Genomic DNA, 19,063 nt, shown 5'->3' with positions numbered 1-19,063 from the left:
TTAAATACTAGCTTTCAGTTGTTTTTCATTTCCCCTTCTTCTGCCAGTACCCTGGTTTTGCTCTTCATGGAGAAGAAACTTCCCTTATTGTCATGATGTACTTTCTGATAGCTTTTTTTTTTGACAATGAACTTCTTGAGAGCAGGTCATTATATTTATCATGTTGTTCTCAGGGTCTCCATGGGAACGGGCTCAGTAAGTATTTATTCGTTAGACTTAGTAAAACTTCACTAGTTGATACTCTAACAACATTGTACTTGATATATTTAACTTAAGAGAAAAAATGTTTTTATGGACTTTTATACATTAATTATCTGCATGCAAATAGGAAGTGAAAATTACAAATCACTGCCATCAAGTTACTGAGGTGGATCTAGAAGTGTTCTGGTGGAAGACACAGGCCAGCAATTGTACTTGGATGAGTGTATATATATATTGCAATCTTAAAAAATATTAATTTTAAGAGAGGACAAAACAATTGTAAAATTTCTGGCCACTATAATTCACTGAGTCATTTATGTGCACTTGTTCTCCTAGTCCCTAGGCTTATATAGTTACGAATTTAGTCGAACTGCCTGGTGAGTGCATGTGTGCCGAGTATGCATTATTGATATGGAAAGCACAGGACCCAAACCTGGCAGGAGTCAGAGTTTAGCAACATTGACATGATGTGAAGCACAAACACAGTACGAGCAGAGGGCAGGCAAGCACAGGGGAAAAGGGAGACTTTAAAGGACCCCAGAAATCATCACAGGCAAATCGAAACTGGAGCCCAGCCTTGCAAGATACTCTCAGGAGAAATGTGGCCTGGTCAGGCATGAGTGTACTTGTGATACATTAGGAAGCTATGCGTCTCATGGTACTGTCTGAGGAGTAACAGGATTTAGTGGAAGCTGAAAGAATGGGGAGAAGTCAGGAATGAGGCTGGAGTTTTTCTTTTTTCTTTAGGTCCTGGGACTCAGTTCTCATGTAGATGCCATATCAACAGAATCTTAATGTTTAGGATGGAAAATGTAGGCCAATATGATACATACTCTCTGTCTGTCTGTCTGTCTGTCTGTCTCTGTCTCTCTGTCTCCTCTCTCCGTCTATCTCTTTCTTTGTATGTATGTATATGAACGTGTGTGTGTATGTAAATGAACATGAATACATGCTTTAGAAATGGACCATTTCATTGTTGAGATATAGAAAGTATATATTTTGGATATTGATCTCATATCAGATACACCATTCCCTAATATCCTCCCCTTCTATGGGCTGCTTTTTGTTTGTTTGTTTTTTTGTTTTTTTGTTTTTTTTCGAGACAGCGTATGTAGCCTTGGCTATCCTGGAACTCACTCTGTAGACCAGGCTGGCCTCGAACTCAGAAATCCACCTGCCTCTGCCTCCCAAGTGCTGGGATTAAAGGCATGCACCACCACCACCCGGTTAATGGGCTGCCTTTTTATAGTATTGGTAGTTTATCCTTGTGGACAAAGGTTTTCAATTTTGATAAAATCTTATTTAGCTATGTCTTGTTTGTTGCTCTATTTTTGGTGTCATATCAAACAAACCATCACTAAATACAATGTCATAAAGATTACTCTTATGTATGACCAAGCCTAAACATTGTCTATATAAATTGCAGTAGTCTAATGTCTATTTTTGAAACTCAATCTGCTTATGTAAGGAAGCTATATTTATTTTCCCAGTCTTACTCTATACTTTTAAATTTTTCTGGATGCCCTGATCATCATTTTTTTTTAAAGGAAAATGATTATTATTGTCATCATTTTTATTAGGATTTTCCTTTTTGTCTTCTCTCACTCATGACATCCCAGATGGCAGCCTCTTCTTCCTCCATTCCTCTGGGGAGCCCCCCACCCCCCAGATCTCCTCCTCCTCCTCCTTTCTATTCATCAAAGAGCACACCTCCCAGGGATAGTAACTGAATATGGCCTAACAAGTTACCATAAAACTAGGCCCAAACCCTCATATCAAGGCTGGATGAGGCAACCCAGTAGGAGGGAAAGTGTCCCAGAACAGGAAGAAGAGTGAGAGAGAGCCTCGGTTGCCACTGTTGGGAGTCCTACAAGAGCACCAAGCTACACCCCCACCAGGCAAACCTTCCATGCTGCCTTCTCTGCATTGTCCTCAAAGGTTTTCAAGCCGGTCAAGAATTTGAAAACTATTCAAGTTTCAAATTTCAAAACTATTCAAAAGCTATTCGAAGCTAAGGAAGGTTTGATTTTTGATTTGATCCCTTCACAAGGCAAATTTTAAGCCTTGACAGCTGAGTGTCACAGGAAGAAGGAGAATAGGGAGAAAGTTTGTTTTGGGTTTATGTGATTAATGATGTAACAAAGTCTTCCCCTTCCCACCTGGTCATCCATTTTCTGAAGCAAACCCAAGGAGTACTTTGTAGAGAGGCCAGTCAAGGGAACCTTCATCTTGAGGGGAGATATTGTGAGTGTCAATCATTTAGAATTGGGGAACAAGGGGACTGGTAGCATGTTTTTCGTGGAATCTGTTGAAGTAGGTTTTTTTTTTTTTTTTCCTGTAAGACATAACGATGTGCCACCAAGAAAAAAATTTCAAAAAGCAACATCTATTTTGATTTGGCTTTTTCCCTGGCTCTACCCCTACTCAGTTGATTGGGTAACCCTGTAGCAATGACATAGTTCTGCATTTATAAAATGAGGTATTGATACAGATAGCTAAACTTTCATTAAGCCCTGCAGTGATACGGAAGGCATGGAAAGCATTGTTTCTTTTCACTGGGGAAACGGAGAAAGAAGTTTCTGTTTTCTACAGCTGAGATGGAGCTGCATGAATAATTAATTCCCAACAAGTTGAGCAATTGATTTTCAGCAAAGGGGCAATTCCCTAAAGTTGGGAGGATTCTGGGCAAAGGCAATTTGTACTTATTTCTGAGAGGTGTTGTGGCTGTTGATAGCACTCTGATACGGTTTATCGAACAAGCTTCGGGATCTCCTTCAATCCCTAGCTAGTTGCTTTAAGGCTTGTTTTGGGGGGGGGTCTCTGGCTTTTGAACTTGTTTGGTGTTGGTAGAGGGTTCCTTTGAAAGATGAACAATATGAACAGGTTTTCAAGTGTTTGTGTAAATCCACTGTGGGTATGTTGCATGCTCATGTTTATACATTATGTGAATTGTATACAATGAATTCCAGGTGACTGTAAAGCAAATGATTAAAGTGCATATCTATCTAGAAATTATGCTGAGCTTTGTGAACGGTTGGAAGGACTGTAGAAGTAATGTTTCCCTATATGATTTTCGCTGAAGATGAGTTTATTAAAAGAAAAATACATTCATCTTCTTTATCTGTAGCCTAAGAAATAAATACCTCATAAAATCGATGTTAAATGTATACATGTTGATGTACTACATATATGACCACTGAATTTTGGCATATTTTAGTCACCGGTACATTTAACTCGTGTTACCACCTGATTCTTTCAATACTGAACTCTTGCATCTGAAAACTTTAAAAATATAAAAAGCAGATTATTTTCCCATCATGTCAAATGGCATGTGGTTTTAATCCCCGAGAGTAGAGTATTTCCATCAGACCTCTCTATCTGAAATCTCTAGGTCTATTTCCTCCTTTGCCTGGACTGCTGTTACTGGTAGTTGGTGTTATTTAATTATCTCTACATTTTAACTGTGATGTTTACCTTTAATATTGCTGCAGTCAGTAAGTGATTCATCGCATCTGGAACTAAACAACAAGGTTTGGCAGAAAAGGGACAATGTGTGGCAGATGCATTTGGGCCCAGAAGGACAATGGCTTTGAAAGTGGGCTCTAAGAGCTTAGAAATGCAATTATGCATTTATGACTGATAGGTACCACAAATGCTGGTTCATGGTGAATTTCACAAAAGATGCTGGGGAATTTGAATGTGACCGTTATATACTAGAAAGGCATCTATCCTCTGAGAAACAGGTAAGCTCTTGAAAATCCAGGTTCTTGAAATTTCATCCCAGTTAGAAAATTCATCTGTCTCAGTTTACTCATTCCTGAAATAAGGGTAGAAAGTTTTGGAGTTAGCATTGACAAGAAAAACCATGTTCTTTCTGCCTTATCCCAAACCCACTGCTATTCACATGATACTTAATAAAGCACAGGCTACTTTCAAGCAACCTAGTAGCCTTAACTGATATTTCTTTTGTCTTCCCTATAAAGTACATAAGCAAATGAATTTAATCAAGGCCTGTGAAGGAGGAGGTATTAGATGGGTGTCTTTGTTTGGTTTCCTCCTGCGACGTATTTCCTTTCTTTTTTTTGAAATTTTAAATCTTTTTTCTTTCGAGACATCTATGAACATGGCACATACAGGACTCTTACCCGTCTCTTCCCTCCCCTCTATCTCCTGTGTTTCCCCTTCCTTCCAAATTAGTGATCTCTTCTTTAATTATTATTGTTACATGTACACATGTATGGATATGCACATATGCATATACAACCTTTTGATTCCATTTATTGCTGTTCATATGTACATATGTCTTGAGCTAACCTCCTGGGATTGGATAGTCTATGTGGTAGCTCATCCCTGGAGGAAATTGATTCTCCCTCACTCAGAAGTCATTGCCTGTAGCACTTCACCTGTGGGTGGGACCATAAGGAATTCCCCCTTTTTATATATGTTCTGGCATGTCAAGTGTTATTACTATGCAGTTCTTGTTTGGGCAACCACATTGGTGAGATTTCATATCTACATTTTCCATGTCATTTCTAAGGGATACTATTTAGCATCAGTTGTCTTAGGCTTCTGGCTCTTGCAAACCTTCCTTTCTTTCAGCCCTTGTTTCCATGTTTCCTGAGCCTTAGGTGTAAGGATTGTATTGCAGATTTTTCAGTTGGGGTAAGCTGCCCATGGTCATTTAATTTCTACATTTTATCCAGTTTACTTTTGAAGTGAGAAAATACAAGTTCAACCTTTTGCTCCCTTCAGGAAGCAATGCCCATAAACAGTAGTGCTATTAATATCATCTATACTCAAATCATTCCACAAATGATATCGTATGTGAACTTTGAGAAATTCTGATTTTCTTGAAGGGCACATTTTATCGCTGTGCTTGGCATCAGAGGGATTTTGCCTTTCTTAACAGCTAGAGAGAAGTTGTGATAACTTTGGATCCTTGTGACATTTACTCTGTAGCTTGAGTAGTCATAACTCTTCTATAGCAAATGAAAGGTCTGTTGCACTTCTTCATTTACACTTCTTGGTATCATAAATATAGCAGTCTTATGCTGTGTGTTCTGTGTATGTGAAGTCATTTATGCCTTAAGAACAAGTTGGCCTGCTGCCTCAAACTGGCTTCCAATATGAGCTTGTTATGGATCATTTTGAACAGTAACTTCAGAGAGGAGGCAGAAAAGCAAAAGCTTTTTATTGTAAATATTGTTTTCCAACAGGGGCTATCATGGCTACATGGTAGGTTTCAATAGATTCTTAGTGAATGACTGACCACATTCTTAGAAACTTCAATGTTGTCTTATTATGTCCTGTTTTGATAGGGCAGAATTCTAGGCAAAGTAGTTGAGTTTACTACTTGAGGTCTCCTAATGCTGGAATTAGGGTGACTGTCCAGCTAGCTCTCCATCTGGAGCTCACACCATCTTCTAGGCCCATGTAGGTTGCTGAGGCCAGTTTGAATCTGTAAGGGTTAGGGCCTCATTTTCTTGCTGACTTTTGGTCAGGGACTCTGCATAGGCCCTAGAGGCTACTCCTGGGTCCCAGCCCTGTGGTCCCATCTAGCCACATGACAATGTATCCTTTCTGAGCCTGCAGGGAAAATCACTCTTAATCACTTACCAGATTAGGTCAAATCGGTCTCACTACCTAAAAATAATTTTCTAGTTAGTATACAAGTTAGACTTACATTATGACACTTCAATTTATGCAAGCAACTGCATGTTGATATCCGTGGATATGAAATCATTGTCCCTTTATCCCTACTCCCCACACTTGCTAGTTTTCTTCTGTTCTTCCAAAGAGAATATAATACCTATTAGTCCACTTTTGAGAGCAAGCATGCCTGTGTTTCTTCTTCATTATCCTCTCATTTTCCTTCACTCATTTTGAATCCCCTTCAGAATACACATACACACACACACACACACACACACACACACTCACACATACACTCACACCCACCCACCCACACCCACACACACCTAACCCTGTTTGTGTGGTCATAAATATTTATAAATAAACACATACATCATATAGATTCCTGCATGAAGGAAAAATGTATTATTTCTCTCTCTGAGTTCTTTTACTTAGCATGTTGATCTTCATTTTCATCCATTTTCCCCAAAATGAAATAAGTTTTTCTCCCCCCCTTTACACTGTACATACCTGAATTTTCTTTATTTACATGTTAATTGGCATCTAGGCTCACTCTTTAACTTGGCTGTAACACAGCAGCGATAAACATGGGTGTGCAGGTGTCTCTGATGAATGTTGACTTAGATATCTTGTTTGTACATACTCAGGAGTGGTATCATTGTGTCATATGGCAATTCTGTTTCTAGACAAACCCTCCACATTGATTTCCGTAAATGAGAATGGATTTACATTCTTGCCAGTAGTATATAAGTATTCCTCTTTCCCAGTATCCTTATCACTGTATATTGCCATTGTTTATGTTCTTGATGATAGCTATTCTGATTGGGATGAAATGGAATGTCAGTATAGTTAGAATGTGTGTGTGTGTGTGTGTGTGTGTGTGTGTGTGTGTGTGTGTGTGTGAGAGAGAGAGAGAGAGAGAGAGAGAGAGAGAGAGAGAGAGAGAGATGTCTATGTGCCCTCTATTGCTCTCTACCTTATTTTATTTTATTTTATTTTGAATCAGAGTCTGTCTCTGAACCTGGAGCTTGACAATACAACTAAACTGACTAGCTGATAACTCCCTGGGATGCTTCTGACTCTGCCTTCACAGCAGTGGAATTTTAGATGCAAGAGAACATACCTTGATTTGTATGTTCATTCTAGGGATCAAACTCAGGTCCTCATGCTTACAAAGCAAGCACTTTACCAATTTATCTTTCACCCCAATGTGGTTCTAATTTACATCATCTCTGATGGCTATGGTCTATATACTTTTGCGTGTGTGTGTTTGTGTGTGTGTGTGCGTGTGTGTGTACGTGCATATATGTAGAGGTGTCCTGGATCATGTTGAATTTCTGATAATACAGGTGATATGTTTGATTTTGAGGAGATCGCCAGACTCACACTTTGTGAGATCATCTGTCTTCTGCTGATGTTGCTGGCATCTGTTAATATTTTTTTGTTTCCACACATTTTGGTGTGTCCAAGGAGTGGACCTAGTCCTGGAGACTTTTCTGAGACTCAGTTGGTTCTATTTTCCTTTTAGAGGCTCAGGACTGGGGTGGTCCTTGAGGAATCCACCCTCTGAAGTCTTTGGAAATTTTGGATGTACACCTGGTCTTATGATCAGTATTTTCTAAAGCTGGGACATTCTAGAAGACTTAGCTATGTCTGCTGCTGATCAAAATGTAAAGAATTGTCTTACAGTGTCTTTAGACCCAGAGATGTGCCTTCTCAGTTCCTTGTCCTCTGTGAGCTATGGACAGAATTTTTCCAAAGAGGTGAGAAGAGAAAAAGAGGAGCCACTGCCAAGGGGTCTCAATTTGGGTCAATGAGAGCCTTGCCCATTCTTCTGAGTGATTGTTCACTGTGGCCATCCCTTTAGCCTAGGAGGCATATGTAATCAACTTTTGTTTACTTCTGTTTTTTTTTTCTTTTGCCCTTGAGGAGATCATTATTTTTATTGTATAAAAATGGTAGCCCAAACATTGGAAGCACTTAGAGCAGATGGTAGTGAATACTTTTGTGGTAAGAGACACGGATGCTCATAAACTGGGTTTCATTCTTTGGGCATCTTGCTGCTTCTTTTTGCCATGCCATGTTCATTTGCTTCCCCTCAGGTACAAAGGGGACGCAAAAATGAAAAAGAGGAAAAAAAATGCTTCCCCTGGTGTGTAGAGCTGAGAAGCTGTCAAAGGCTCATAGCAGCGAAAGTGTGCTCCTGTGTATTCAATCACCGAAATTAAGTGTTTTCGAAGGCAGTGCAGTCACGGGTCTATTGCATGGGGAAATAACATGTTGTAGTCCATCACTTAAAATGTTAACCTTGTCTCTTACTAGTGACTGCAAGCAGGAACATGTGCTGCATGCTCACTGGTTAAATGGCAGCGTGTCAGCTCTGTGAAAACGGCTAGCATGTATCTGTCAATCTTCAGATTTGACTCTGGGTGTGAGAATGCAAACACATACACATGCATACACACATTCACACACACACACCTACCTCTTCATGTTTCCACTTAGCTTTATGTGACTTTCTAAGACATTAGGAAATAGGAATTAAATTAATATCTAGTATTTAAGGGTATATTCTTTGTCATGCTATTTTTATTTCCAATCCTCAAATTCTCAGTTGCAATTATTTGTATTTATCTATAGAAAGTTCTGTTTTGATTTTACTTTAATACCATTGGAATATACATATGCTAGAATGAGCTCCTTATAATTACCATCCTGATAGTATGAATTACAGTATACCAGTAACCCACCAAACCTAAAAGATGTACATGATAAATATTTTAGATTTTGCTGGTCATATTGTCCCTATTGTGAGCTGAGCTGAGCCACAAATTACATATAAGTGAACTGCTAATGCTGTAAACCAATATCAAACAGAATAGGCCACATCTGTACTTTAGACTATGGTTTGTACACCGATGTATACTACTGAATATTTCATTTTGTTCTTCTATGGCATACAAGGTTTTGATACCCACTAGATCTGTCCTCAATGTTTCTTGCTGCATGAGCAGGAATTTCTCAGTAGCAGCAAGTTCCGAATACATCCCTCCCTTCTCCCTTGAGGTCCTGACACCCTGCCTGTCCTTGCTGAACATTAGGCAAACCCGTTCTTCAGGGTCACTCCCCGCTCCATTAGCCTCTGGCTCATATTCAGTGTTTCTACTTCAATCTCTTATCAGAACTATGTAGCCAGTCACTCAATGTCAATAGTCCCTGCCACCACCCTGACATTTCTGATCCACTTTATTCTGTTCTTTTTTTTCGTTTCTTTCAGGGCAAACTATTTATTTTATATATTTATCTGTGATCCTGATAGAAAGTAAGCTCCATGCTATCAGGAGTTTGGCATTCTTTGTGCTCAGACCAGTGCCTGAGGTGTAGTGTGTGCTCAATAAATATTTGTTGGATGTAGGGATCTATCACTCTGGAGTGGTAGACAAGAAGTCTAAAGGGAGCCTGTGATTATTAAGCAAGGTAACACCCGATGAATGATTTCAGCAAATCTTAGCTATTATTGTTATTTTTTAAATGATTGAAGATAATACCTCCCTCTATTTTGTTGTTTGGAAGATTAACGACCCTGAGAATAAAGATGTATAGCATCATGCCTGGGACATTAGAGGCATTCAGTTAACCATAAGTGAAATGATCTTCAGATGTAGAATTTACAAGAAGCATTGTTAAAATAGATAAGAAGATCCAAGTGGAGGAGAAGATGAGGCTCTGCGAATTGACTTTGTTTATAGACTGGAATGGTCCCAGACATGTTAGTAACTCATATATGTGAAGCCGTGAGCTGATAGCAGTCATCTTTGAGAAACCAGGAAGGCAAGACTCAATTTGCACAACCAAAAAAGGAGGCAAAAATAAATGGCCCTTTTTGCTATGAAATAGACAGACTAGAGTGGACAGAGGCAGGAGTCTCCAGAAAGATTCTGCTGACATTTCTCTGAGTGGTTGAAGTACTCAGTGTATACTCAGTGAAGTACTCAGGACTTTCTCATGCCGTTCTTTCATCTGGGAGGATTGATAAATACTAAGTAAAGAAAGAGATTAAGGGCCAGAAGGACTCTAGGAAGAATAAAGTACACCAAATAAATTGAATTTACTTTGCAGTCTTCAAAGAGTTAATAGATTACAGGTCAGGTCTCCACTGGTAACCTGAAATGCTTGGATGATGGCTTTTCTATAAGGAGTATTTTCTGATTTTCTTTCTTTTCTTTTTTTTTTCTTTTCTTTCTTTCTTTTTTTTTTTTTTAAATTTCATAGTCCCCTGACATTATCTTAGACTGTGGTAATTCATTTGCTGGTCAAGGTTTTAAAAAGAAGAGGCAATTAATTTTCTAAATTTCACCTATAAGGTTGCCTCTCCCTGTTCTTCTGAGTCGCTTGCACCCTTGTCTGTAACTCTAAGTACTGAATCAGTCACACTGTAGTTATCTTGACATTTATTTTTTTTCTCCACAACCACATAAGCACCTGAAGTACAGGAAGGAGTTCACATTTTTTTTTTTTGAGAATTGTCTTGCCATAAACTCACACATATGTTTGGAGTTTTAATTGGCCAACAGTTTTAATATCACTTAGTATTATAATGGTACTGTTGGTATAGCCAAATGGTAAGAGACTGTAACTGTTATTTAATAAATGTCATGAAGATAATAATATTTAGGTAGAAAAATCAAGAACAAAAAAATTGAAAAATATTGTAGAATGCAAATGTTAATTTAATTAGAAAGCACATAGATATACAGCCCATTAGTAAAGAACCGATTGAGTGGTACTTATTCCAGCTGCAAAGAATGAGTTCTATGTAAAATGGTGAATGATATATCAGGTGAAAAGGTAAATGAATTTAGCTTCATAACAATTAAAAACACTCCTTTGTAAAGAAACCCTAGATAGAACTTAAGCTTTACATCTTATCAAGTTATTATGATTTTAATAATCACAATATAATTAAGTTGCAGTGTAGTGATTATAAACCCAAAGAAGAATTGGCTATTCACTTCTTTTTTTTTGTCATATTCCTTAAAATTTATAAAATATTATAACAATAAAAATAAGTATTATAAAAGTTGTTTGATATAAAACAACAATCAATTTAACAGTCTTATGTAGATGCTTGTCTATAGCAATAATGAAAATATATTTTTCTCAATATAACTTTTAAATAACTCCAAACATATTAACTGTATACTTAAAAATAATACATCACTACTAGTATTTTCTTAAATGAACATGAATATATAAAGTCTTTTTGTTTGTTTTGTATTTAGTAGAGTTTAAAATCTTGGCTCTTACTGTGGTACAAGCCCAAAATAAGAACAATTTTTATGCATTGGGTTTCATTGTAATAAGGCTGTATTTCAATGACCCTCACATCACCAAAGGATTTTACCTCCATCGTAGCTAAGCTGAGAGTTGATAGTTCTGCTGCACCAAGAAATGAATTGTAGGCTCGATTTTTGGATACAGACTTCCTGCTATGGTCAAAGCTATTTGACTTGAGTGAGTGACTTTATTCTTAGCCCACAGAGAACAGGTTACATTCATCTTATCAAGTTATTATGATTTTAATAATCACAATATTATTAAGTTGCAGTGTAGTGATTACAAACCCGAAGAATAATTGGCTATTCACTTCTTTTAGTCCTGTTTTATCACATACCAGGCATTGTGGGTAGTGAGGATATAAAAAAAAAAAAAGAGCTAAAAAGCTCTCATGAACCTTCTTCAGAGTCTGATAGGGCCAGGTTCAAGTACGAATACATGCATAATGTACTGTATAGTAATAGGTGCTTTGGAGAGACTAAGGGAGTCTGAAGGTTAGAGAACAATGCTGGCCACAGGGACTTGTCTTTTCCATTTGCAGGAATTGCATGCTCTGTAAGAAGGCCTTCTGGTGAGGTGTCAAGAACTTTCTTCCTTGCCTTTGTGGGTCAGCTGTGACCACAGAGACCCCCGTGCCCCATCTCTTGTTCCACACTAGCTCAGTTCTTGCTCTTAAATCGGTCCTTCCTCTGCCTGATGGTCCATCTTGCTGATCAATGACTTTTTTCAAGATAGCTCTCGCGGAGTGAGTCCATTTAGGGTGACAGGGAAGATTTGCAGACATTGCACATTCCCTGAAATTCAGAGAAGTGCTGATGTGAACTAAGAAGAGCACAAATTGCATAAGATCCCTAGCAGAGGCAGGAAACTTTTCACTTTTTTACTTTTAATTTATTTTTTTCATTTGAAATATTTTCTTGTGTTTTATTCGGAGGTTGGATATATGGGGCTGGATAAAGACTGGAAGGCATATCCTGTTCTGTTCAAGTCTCTCTCTATGCGTGTAAGGAAATGATTTACCTCATCTGCAGAATAGAATGACTGATTTATCTACCTCCAAGAAGAAAACTATAGTTGAAGTCTGATGTTGGAAGCTATCCAAGAACAAGCTTGTGTTAGGTGAAGCCTCCACTGATCTATGAGCTGTATGTGTGCCAGTGAGCATCTTCTGAATCACAGATGTCCTACTCTAACCAACAGAAGAGTTTCATGTGTGTTGACAAAGATCCCCGTATTAATGCTCTCAGCACTATTCTTTTCTTTTTTTTTAAAATTGTCCTAAGGAGTGGTGGGTTCGAAGGTGAATACATTGATAAGTGAGCCATCCCCGTCTGTCCGTGGGCCATTACCCTGAGAATCTTGTATGGGGAATGATCCGAACAACACTGTCAACTCTAAAAATTGAGAACTACAATTCTTATGGCAGCAGGCTTGCCCGCATGGATTACATTGAAATTTTGTAAGGCATGTGTTGTTCTTCTTCTCCAGGCGCCTGTTAAAGCATTAAGGCATTCACATTATTTTGACCTTTGAATACTTCATCCTTGTTTTATATGAAAGCAGGAATTGTCAATACAAATGTACATAATTCACTATGCCCTTACTATGCTAAGGGGAAATTTGGACTCCAAGCCACTTGAGACTTTGAATAATTAACACTGATGCTCATTTATGTACCACACTGAATAGAAAAACTTGACAGGAAAGAAGTAAAATTGGAGCAGGATATCATAGGGAGAATGGTGGAACCAAATCTCTTTCTGTCTCTCTCTGTCTCTACCTCTTTTCTCCATCTCTCTGTCTGTCTCTGTCTCACCCCTCCTCTTTTCCCTCTCCCTCTTTCTTAGCACAGAGCTAGACAACAGGAATGGAAATGTGAAAGGGTACAGATCAAACTCAGTGGGTTAAGAGGATGCAGCATTTTTGACCAAATATATAGGTTGAGAAATGCAGCATTTTTGATAATTTAGGTTTTGGCACCCATTTGTTCATACATTGTATTAAAAGAATGTGTGTGTGTGTGTGTGTGTGTGTGTGTGTGTATGTGTAGTATGTGTGTGTTTGTGTGCTCTGTATGTGTGTAGTATGGAGGGTATAGTATGTGCAGTATGTGTTCAGTCAGTGATTTTTATCGAGGCAGTTTCCTTTTTTTTTTTTTTTTTTTTTTTTTTTTTTAGTAGAATGAAGCATAAGCTCAAGAAATGAACAAATAAATGCTGAAGGAGTTCTATGATGTCCTGTCAGGATGATAAGGGGAAGGATTGACTAAAATTAAGCTTTGAAATGTATAGTTGTAAGGAACAAGACCATACCTGAGCAAAGATCTGGATGTAATAATGGGATGAGCCATGCAGTATTTTAAGAAGAGCATCACAGGAGAGGATACAGGAGTACAAGACCTCAGGTGGGAATTTGCTTCACATGATTGAGTGCCTCTATTTGATTCTCTATTTGTTCAGCCTTACAATGGAAATAACAACACTTGATCTTCTTATCCCCTGGCCTGGGACTGGAACAGTTTCAGAAAGGCTGCCAGGCCAACCAGGCTCACTCCAAACTGGATAACAGATATCAGAGCTAATTGTAGCAATTTAAAAATGTCCTCAAATCGATGAAAGACACCATGGAATTGTTTTCCTTTGATGCCCTTAAGTACCTAATTAATGTCTGGTTGATCCAGATATATTTTACTGAGTGTCATGAGCCTTCATGCCTTTTGTAGTTCTGTGGGCGGGTAAGGGTCTGCTCACCAGACTATTCAATATATAAGATTGTGCCTCAGAAGTCTTCATATGCCTTCAAGTCCACTCCACACCACCCTGCTTGACTTGCTTCTGTCTGGTGACCCTGATCTCAGATCCTGACCTTGAGCGTTGTTTAGGAGGAAATTCCTTGGTTCCTCTTTTTGAGATTTATGTCTTTCCCTCTGGTCCTTACCTTGATTAGCCCCTCAGTCTCTGAAGCTAGACTGTCATCTGAGATCTCCATAGATAAGTGCCTCTGATACTCTACCTCTGGAACTCTGTGGTGACACTGAGGGGTTGGGAGTGTCTGCATTTTATTAAGTGCTGAGCTGAGAAACACTGAAACATCATCTCTACAGTGAAAGGGAGTTGGCCACAACTGTTCTGTGTCTGGCCTAGAAACCCAAGCCTTTCCAGTTCTTTTAGTGAGGACTCTGATGAGTGTGGATACCTGGTTCACCCCGTTTTGTAGCTACAATATAGTCATGTCAAGTCTTTATAGCTTTTCACCATTGTATTTACTTCCCCACTCTCCTGCTTGCCTTTCTTTTCTTCTTCTGAATTTGCATGAGTAAAATAAAGGAATACAGGTCCCGTGGTGCAGACTTGGATGCCCATCCTCATTTAAGAGGCAGGGTCAGAGTTCCTTCCATAAGTTCCAAGATGGTCTAGGTAACTTGGTAAGACCATGGTTCAAAATAAAACATAAAGAATGGTGGAGCACTTGCCCAGCATATAGAAAGCTCTAGGTTTAGACCAAAGTACTGTAAAATTATACTGCATATCTTTATAAGAAGTTGCTTTTATTTTGGTTTTACCTAGAACTAGCTCTATGGTGAGATCAACTGGAGCGACTGGCTCTCACTCTTCCAGACCATGGACCGTCAGCATGGTGATGCAGCTCTTGTGGCCCCCAATGATGCTCATGCACACTCCATATATAACTCCTTACATACATATCTTATTTATTGATATACCTTACATATCTACATTTCTTAAATTGTGGCAAACCTGAGACTTTTATTTCTCCTTCATAGATATAGAAAACTAAAAGCTATGTTTTATCCGATCCCCACGGTGGTTAGGTTAGGTCTACATCTTGGAACTATCGATCTAGGGGGTCAGCATCCTCTATTAGAGAATATACTACCTCTTCTAGAACACATTTTTTATATCCTCTTTCAGAAGTACTCCAGGGCACAATTCTCTACATGGATAGAATCGCTAGCATTACGAACATGCATTCCCTTCTTAATGATTGCCTTTCATCTGCCTGTGGCCCATCATGAGAGGATGTCTTAGGTGTACACATGTACAGAACCCAGGGTTTCCATTTGGTTGGAGCCTGGTATGATGGTAACTGTACAGAGGCATGCACCTGCCAATGCTTTACCTTGAAGAAATCACCTTATTTTTTGTGCTGAGCTTTAGATATTTTTCATTCTGGTAGCTCTAGTACTATAGAAGACACAACATGCTAAGCCTCTTGGATTCTTGGATGTGCTGAATTCTGCCATTACCTCTATGCCCCCTCCCTCCCTCCCTCTGTCTCTCTCTGTCTCTCCTTCTTCCTCCCTCCTTCTATCCCTTCGTCCTTCTCTGTCTCTGTCTCTGTCTCTGTCTCTGTCTCTCTCTCTTGCATGTGACTTTAGACTACCACTGATAAACAAGAAAACTGGATGTTCTAAGAGGAGAACTGAAGAAGAGCCGATGATAATGACGAGTGGATGGTTCTCCTCAGCCCTGCCCTCTGCCCTCTGCCCTTCACTTTAACCACGGGACTATTAGCATTTACTTGTCTAAATTCAGTCTGCCTCTCAATGTGCAGACAGACATTGGTTTTCTTCAACACATATCTCTGAGCAGAGAGGAGAGGAAACAGTAATATCAAAAAGGAGCCATGTTGGAGGGTAGCTCTGAGGTCCCAGGAAGAGGAATGTTCCTATAAAACAGGGACACTTGGTGGCAGAGTCAGTGAAAAAAAAAAAAAAAGATACTGATTACATAAAGCAGGACGCCATCCATCAAGGCAAACATTTTAACTCTCTGTAGTCCAGGCTATTTATGATTTGTTCTTGTTTGTGCAAGATTCAACACCTCTGTGTAAAAATAAGACATGGAATCAACTCAGCCTGTTAGGTTCAAGTGAGCTTGCGCTGAGGAAAAAAGGAAAAATTCTAGGAGCTGAGCAGAGAGGTGCACCTTACCCTCTTTTACGTTTTTTTCTTCTATCTGGATTAGTTGTCCAAGGAAAAGAGGGTGACTGTTTTTTACTGATGCATTTAACATTTTCCATTGTCATCTGTGCTATCCAGTTTAAACAACAAGCCAAATCTTTTCTCTTTTCCAGGGCAACTTTTCCTTTCAGTTCTGCAGAAGGTGGTCCAGGCCTCACAGCTGGTTTCCTCAAAGAGTGCCACACGATGGCGACAGTGTCACAGTGGAGACCAGTCACCTGCTACTGCTTGATGTGAACACCAGCTTCCTGAACTCCCTGCACATTAAAGGTCTGTGGCATTTGAACAGCAAGTAACAGCATCCTCTAAGATCCTGTCATTCAAGGCATGGGAAGGAGGGGAGGGAGGGTCCTGAAGAAGTTTCCACATTTGATTGACAATTTATTTTGAAACCAAATTGAGACTTTAAAAAAAAAAAAAAACGAAAGGGAAGAAATAGAGAGGTTCAAAGTAAAAGGCCATTCTTTTCGGCTTTTTTAAAACTCGGAGCTTAATTATTTTAATTCTTTTCAAAAAACAAGTTAACAGTGTTTTGCAGGAGCAGCTGCTGCCTTGCCCAAATCCTTTGTAGTCATGCTTATCCAGGGCAGCCCCCACAATACAGCAAACGCCTTGAAATTGGTTAATGCCGCTGCCTTTGAAATCCTCTGCCAAGAAAGCAATGTCTTCCTGCCTTTACCCTGTTGTGGTTTTGATTCTTGGTCCCATGGAAAGTCACATAAATAGGTTTCCTTACTGCAAAACTGTCCACATAGCTCTAGGGTGTAGGAAGTTGGAGAAGCCTGAGAATTCAAAGTTTGACTCATCTACCATGTGGCTAAGTCAGTCATTTTAGTCTTTGTGCATTTATTTCCGTATCTGTTAAATGATAATGGAACACACTGCCTACTTCACGAGATGATAATAAAAAATGGTGACTAAAGGGCCCTTTCTCATTGTCAAATGAAAATCGTGTGGGAGAAATGCTTAATTTTGGATGTCTGTGACACTTGAGGCTAAAACACTAGTATTTACTTCACATGCCTTTAACAGCAGTGTGTGTATATACTAGTTTGGGTAAGAGTATATACACACACCCAAACATTTGGAAGAAGATTATCTAAAGCACTTTTAATATTTGTTTCTAACAGACTGGATCAAGTTTTTTTTTTCTGATCAGTTATTGTGATATTCTGTATTCTGGAAGCTGCTTTTAGTTTTCCTTTGGTCCCAAGAGAGAAAAGTTCTTTGTCAAGTCAGCTAACTAGCACACTTTAAGAGGGAAATTGTCTTTGTGCTTTTTGCATGTATGTATGTATGTATATATGAATGAATAAAGTATGTATCTATATATGTATGAATGCAGTATGTATGTATGCATGTATCAAGTTCAGAGGATATAGGGGTATGTATGTATGTATGTATGTATGTATGTATGTATGTGTGTATGTATATATGCGTGCATATGGCTTAGTGACTATGGGGAGTATGTATGTATGTATGTGTGAAGGCTATGAGAAGTATTAGCTATGTATGTATGAATATATTTATGTGTGTATGTGTCTTTGTGGCTATGGGAAGTAGTACGTATGTATATATGTAAGTATGTAAGTGGCTTAGTGGCTATGGGAATAGTATGTATGTCTGTATATATGTATGTTTTTTCATAGCTATGGGGAGTAGTGTGTGTGTATGTATGTATGTATGTGTCTTAGTGACTATGGGGAGTAGTGTGTGCATGTGTCTTAGTGTCTATGGGGAGTATGTATGCATGTGTCTTAGTGGCTATGTGGAGTATGTATGTATGTGTCTTAGTGGCAATGGCACTATTTTGTGTGTGTATATGGCTTAGTGGCTATGGGGAGTTGTATGTATGTATATATGTATGTGTTTTCATGGTTACAGGGAGTAGTATGTCTGCATATATGTATGTATGTATGTATGTATTTATATATGTCTTAGTGGCTATGGGGAGTATGTATGTATGTGTCTTAGTGACTATGGGGAGTATGTATGTATGTGTCTTAGTGGCAATGGCACTATTTTGTGTGTGTATATGGCTTAGTGGCTATGGGGAGTATGTATGTATGTATCTTAGTGACTATGGGGAGTATGTATGCATGTATCTTAGTGACTATGGGGAGTATGTATGCATGTATCTTAGTGACTATGGGGAGTATGTATGCATGTATCTTAGTGACTATGGGGAGTAGTGTGTGTATGTGTCTTAGTGACTATGGGGAGTATGTGTGCATATGTCTTAGTGGCTGTGGCACTATTTTGTGTGTGTATGTGGCTTAGTGGCTATGGGGAGTTGTATGTATGTACATATGTATGTGTTTTCATGGTTATGGGGAGTAGTATGTCTGCATATATGTATGTATGTATGTATTTATGTATGTGTCTTAGTAGGTATGGCATTATCTATGTCTGTATGTATATATCTTAGTGGCTGTGGGGAGTACGTATATATGTAGAATAGTGGTTATGGCACTATTATGTGTGTATGTATGTGTTTTCATGGCTATGGGGAGTAGTATATATATGTATGTATATATATATATGTGTTTTCATGGCTATGGGGAGAAGTATGTATGCATATTTGTATGTATGTATGTATGTATGTATGTATGTATGTGTCTTAGTGACTATGGAGAGTATGTATGTATGTATCTTAGTGGCTCTGAGGAGCAGTATGTATGTATATATGTATGTTTTTTGTGGCTATGGGGAGTAATATGTGTGAGTGTATGTATGTATGTATGCATGTATGTTTATATGTGCCTTAGTGACTATGGGGAATATGTATGTATGTGGATTAGTGGCTCTGGGGAGCAGTATGTACGTATATATGTATGTGTTTTCATGGCTATGGGGAGTAGTATATATGCATGTATGTATGTATGTGCCTTA

At 38.7% G+C, this 19,063-nt stretch overlaps 1 protein-coding gene across 1 annotated transcript in view; it reads left to right on the top strand.

The window, feature by feature from the left end:
- Pkhd1 (PKHD1 ciliary IPT domain containing fibrocystin/polyductin) overlaps nt 1-19,063 on the top strand; it is a 480,627-nt gene that overhangs the window by 120,822 nt on the left and 340,742 nt on the right. Inside the window, exon 36 of the mRNA XM_031366970.1 lies at nt 16,285-16,441. Within this exon, the coding sequence (XP_031222830.1) occupies nt 16,285-16,441 (157 nt within the window). The remainder of the gene's footprint in view (nt 1-16,284; nt 16,442-19,063) is intronic.

This window comes from Mastomys coucha, unplaced genomic scaffold (genome assembly GCF_008632895.1).
Source record: "Mastomys coucha isolate ucsf_1 unplaced genomic scaffold, UCSF_Mcou_1 pScaffold14, whole genome shotgun sequence".
Taxonomy (NCBI): Eukaryota; Metazoa; Chordata; class Mammalia; order Rodentia; family Muridae; genus Mastomys; species Mastomys coucha.
Note: the sequence above shows the minus strand (reverse complement) of the source record. Positions and strands in the feature narration are given on the sequence as shown.